Source organism: Arachis ipaensis, unplaced genomic scaffold, assembly GCF_000816755.2.
Source record: "Arachis ipaensis cultivar K30076 unplaced genomic scaffold, Araip1.1 Aipa1474, whole genome shotgun sequence".
Taxonomy (NCBI): Eukaryota; Viridiplantae; Streptophyta; class Magnoliopsida; order Fabales; family Fabaceae; genus Arachis; species Arachis ipaensis.
The window spans coordinates 4,191-8,213 of NW_015495803.1; the positions used below are offsets into that span (position 1 = coordinate 4,191).

Genomic DNA, 4,023 nt, shown 5'->3' on the forward strand with positions numbered 1-4,023 from the left:
GATAGGGCCTGTTTTCTCCCCGGAAGACATGCCGGCAAACCAATACATCCTTCCTTTAGCATGTACGAACTTTGTGCTGTACTTGCTTGTGTGTATATTTGCATTGATTATCCCAGTATACACATTAAGATCTCTAATTTAGAGTAGGGGCGCTGGAATCTTAAGGCAACTAAGCACTTTAATGTTACCAGCTATGGTATAAAATGATTTTAAAATTATATGTGCTCTCCTTTGACCATGAACTCGATTTATATTGCTTATGATCATGTGAGCAATTTATTCTGTACCATCCATGAGTTTTGCTGTTGTGTATGCCAAATGCATAACCTTAAAAATTATATATTATCAATTAGCACATGATCAGTTTATCTTAAAATCATGCCGATCTCTGATATTGTGAATCAATTAGGTTTCTCTAGAATACATCCTGTGAGGAACATAAATGATATCTAATTTTACAGTCTCTCCTACTGATTGTCATCCAATAGGAAATCAAATTGTACTAATACTCTATTAGGAAAGTCTATTTTCCCTTGTACACAAGAGGATTATGTCCAAATGTTATGGTGTTTTGTTGATCTGGAGTGAAAAAATCTGTGTATAGATAGAGCGTAGCAAGGTAATTTAGCTTTTGGTTTTACCCCTTGTCGAAACTATGCTACATTATCTCAGTGTGGAACTGAAGGAATTTATTTTATTTGGACTACTTATACAAATTACAAATAGAATAATGTGGCGAAACCAACTATTTAATTTGACAAATACATCCAAATAGCTAGATTGCCGGCACATATGTATATTGCATTAATTGCATCACTTCTGTTTACCCATTAAAATTGGACTTTTTAGTAGTGATGGCAGCCAAATTACCTTTTAACAAGGAATGTTGGCTTATAAAAAGGTAGCTCCAAATATTTGGTCTTCAGCATATGCTGGGCCTCTGTCGTTGAGGTATACATTTGTTTTTGTACATTATAACGGAAATTTCATTTTACCAATCCTCTGCTTGGGAGCACTTGATTTATTGTTTAAGAAAGCAGGCTTAACTACATAAATTGATGAAACTATCTGATTAAGGTGACATGTCTATTGCTTGCATGTCATTTCAGGACAGCCAAAGAGGCACCTTCTTACTACCGGCTGGAGTGTATTTGTTAGTGCCAAAAGACTTGTGGCAGGAGATTCTGTGCTTTTCATATGGTGTTTACTTTTACCTTTTTGTCAACTTAAATTTCCCCTTTGATGCTGCAGAAAGCTTGTTTACTGTTTCTATATGCATTTCCATTATTAGGAATGAAAAGAATCAGCTTCTTTTGGGGATACGTCGTGCCAATCGACCACAAACTGTAATGCCTTCTTCAGTTCTATCCAGTGATAGTATGCATATTGGGCTTCTTGCAGCAGCTGCCCATGCTGCAGCAACTAATAGCTGTTTCACGGTGTTCTATAATCCAAGGTTGTGAATGTTGCAATACATTTCATCTTCTGATGCCACCCTATTAGAAATTACAATGTTTTTTTTGATAGTTCCGTCTTGGGCAGGGCTAGTCCATCCGAGTTCGTCATACCACTTTCAAAATATATCAAAGCTGTATACCATACACGTGTTTCTGTTGGTATGCGTTTCAGGATGCTTTTCGAGACCGAAGAATCAAGTGTCCGGAGGTACTTACAGCAATCAAATATATATTTTTGTTAGGATAAATATAGTTGAATGTATGATACAGGAGTAAAAAACAGCTTGCCTGAATGTTTGGCCCCTATTTGTATGGAGCACATGAACTTTTTATTTTGGAGGATTTTCCCTCAGATATGTTTAGAGATTGAAAAGTTTTCTTCATTGAAATAGTGTTTTTGCTTCTGTGCTTTTTTGTTTTCCAAAATTCACTTATGCTGTGTGGCATCATGCTACTTTTCTTTTACTTAGGCAGAAGTCACTTTTTCTTTTTGCAGGTACATGGGTACAATAACTGGAATAAGTGACTTGGATCCAGTTCGTTGGCCAAATTCTCATTGGCGATCTGTAAAGGTATATAAGATCACAATCTAATGCATAAAATTAGGCACTTCATGCAATGTATTCGGTTGTTAAACCAAAGTTAATGCCATCTTGCAAATATAACCTTAAGGAATTGTACTGGTTATGCTATTGTAGCTTTCTTCTTTTGCAGCCATGTTTAAATACGTACAATGTTAAATGTCACAGTCAGGAAGATAAGGATAGGAATTCAATTGGCGTAAAGCTTCACAATTTGTGTTCCATGCCTTAAAGAGTGTCCTTGAAACTTCATAAGCTAGCAACTTTATGAGCAACCTTTTCTTCCTTCTTTACCTTGTAGGTTGGTTGGGATGAATCCACAGCAGGAGATAGGCAGCCAAGAGTATCACTATGGGAAATTGAGCCTTTAACAACATTCCCAATGTATCCGTCACTATTTCCGCTCAGATTGAAACGTCCATGGCATCCTGGCACCTCATCTTTTCTTGGTACTAGCTTTATTTCAGTTCTAGTTTTTCAAACTGTCTTCCACCTAATTGCAATATAGATGGTATAATATGACATCAATGCCATGGGTTATAGAAGAGATATCATTTCATTCTAAAGAGAAGAGACACTGATAAGATTTTGTAGTGTTACATTTAAATTTACATATTTCTTTTTTTCTTGCATACAAAAACAAAATATTTACTGATCCTCCCTGTCCCACAATTTTGTTTTCCTTGTTTGACAATGTATCTTCAAATGAAAAANTCTCTTTGTTCATATTTACTTAACAAAAGACGGTAATAACTTAATATTGAATATTGAGATCAAATTAGCCACATTAGATTTTCCATGATCTTCATTAACAAAATAAAAGGGGATTAGATCTCTTTGTATCATATTTACCTAACGAAAAAAAGTTCATGTTACAGATGGCAGAGATGACCCAACTAATGGGCTAATGTGGCTTAGAGGTGGACCTGGCGACCAAGGTCTGAATTCAATCAATTTTCAAAGTGTTGGAATGCTGCCATGGATGCAGCAGAGGCTTGATCCGGCTTTGCTTGGAAATGATCATAATCAGCAGTACCAAGCCATGTTGGCAGCTGGTTTGCAGAACATAGGGAGTGGAGAACTCTTGAGGCAACAAATGTTGAATTTCCAACAGCCTTTCAATTATCTTCATCAATCAGGAAATGTCAACACTTCTATCCAGCTTCAGCAGCAGCAGCAAACGATTCAGCAATCAGTGCCTTCTAATATCTTGCAGCCACAAGCACCAGTATTGGGAGAGAACATGACTCAGCAGCAGCTCTTTCAGAAATCGCACAACAACCGAGAAGACCATGCGGAGCAGCACACTTATCAAGATGCACTTCTAGTTCAGGGTGACCAGCTCCACCAAAGGCAACACTCTAGTTTGCCTTCGCCATCGTATTCAAAATCAGAGTTTGTAGATTCAAGCATGAAGTTTGAAGCATCAGGTTCACCAGGACAGAACATGCTTGGTTCACTTTGTCCTGAAGGGAGCAGCAATCTCTTGAATTTATCCAGAGGTGGTCATTCGATACCGACAGAACAGTCACCCCAACAATCATGGCCTGCAAAGTATACACCTATGCAGGTTAATGCTTTTGGCAACTCAATGTCACATGTGCAATATTCTGGAAAAGATATTGCAGTGGCATCACCACATCGTAATTCAGACACTCAGAATCCAACCCTCTTTGGAGTCAATATTGATTCATCCGGTCTTCTACTCCCTGCCACTGTCCCACATTATACGACTTCATCCGCTGATACCGATGCTTCAACAATGCCATTAGGGAATTCTGGATACCAGGGTCCTCTATATGCTTGTATGCAAGATTCATCTGAGTTAATGCAAAGTGCGGGACAAGTTGACCCCCAAAACCAGACACCAACCTTTGTCAAGGTTTGAGTCATACTATTACAACTAACTGCTGCTTTCTGAGTCATTTATAATATAGTTTTGTATTTTTACAGGTTTACAAATCAGGGTCAGTTGGGCGCTCGCT

General features: G+C 37.9%; 1 protein-coding gene across 1 annotated transcript; it reads left to right on the forward strand.

Moving 5' to 3' along the window:
* Positions 1 to 1,081: 1,081 nt before the first annotated feature.
* Positions 1,082 to 4,020, forward strand: LOC107624619 (auxin response factor 8; the record flags this gene model as incomplete). The annotated part of the gene is made up of 7 exons (XM_016327076.1): positions 1,082 to 1,200; positions 1,292 to 1,456; positions 1,543 to 1,665; positions 1,954 to 2,029; positions 2,340 to 2,487; positions 2,917 to 3,920; positions 3,992 to 4,020. Coding segments are annotated over 7 exons (1,664 nt in total), but the record flags the coding sequence as incomplete, so codon positions are not given.
* Positions 4,021 to 4,023: the final 3 nt, after the last annotated feature.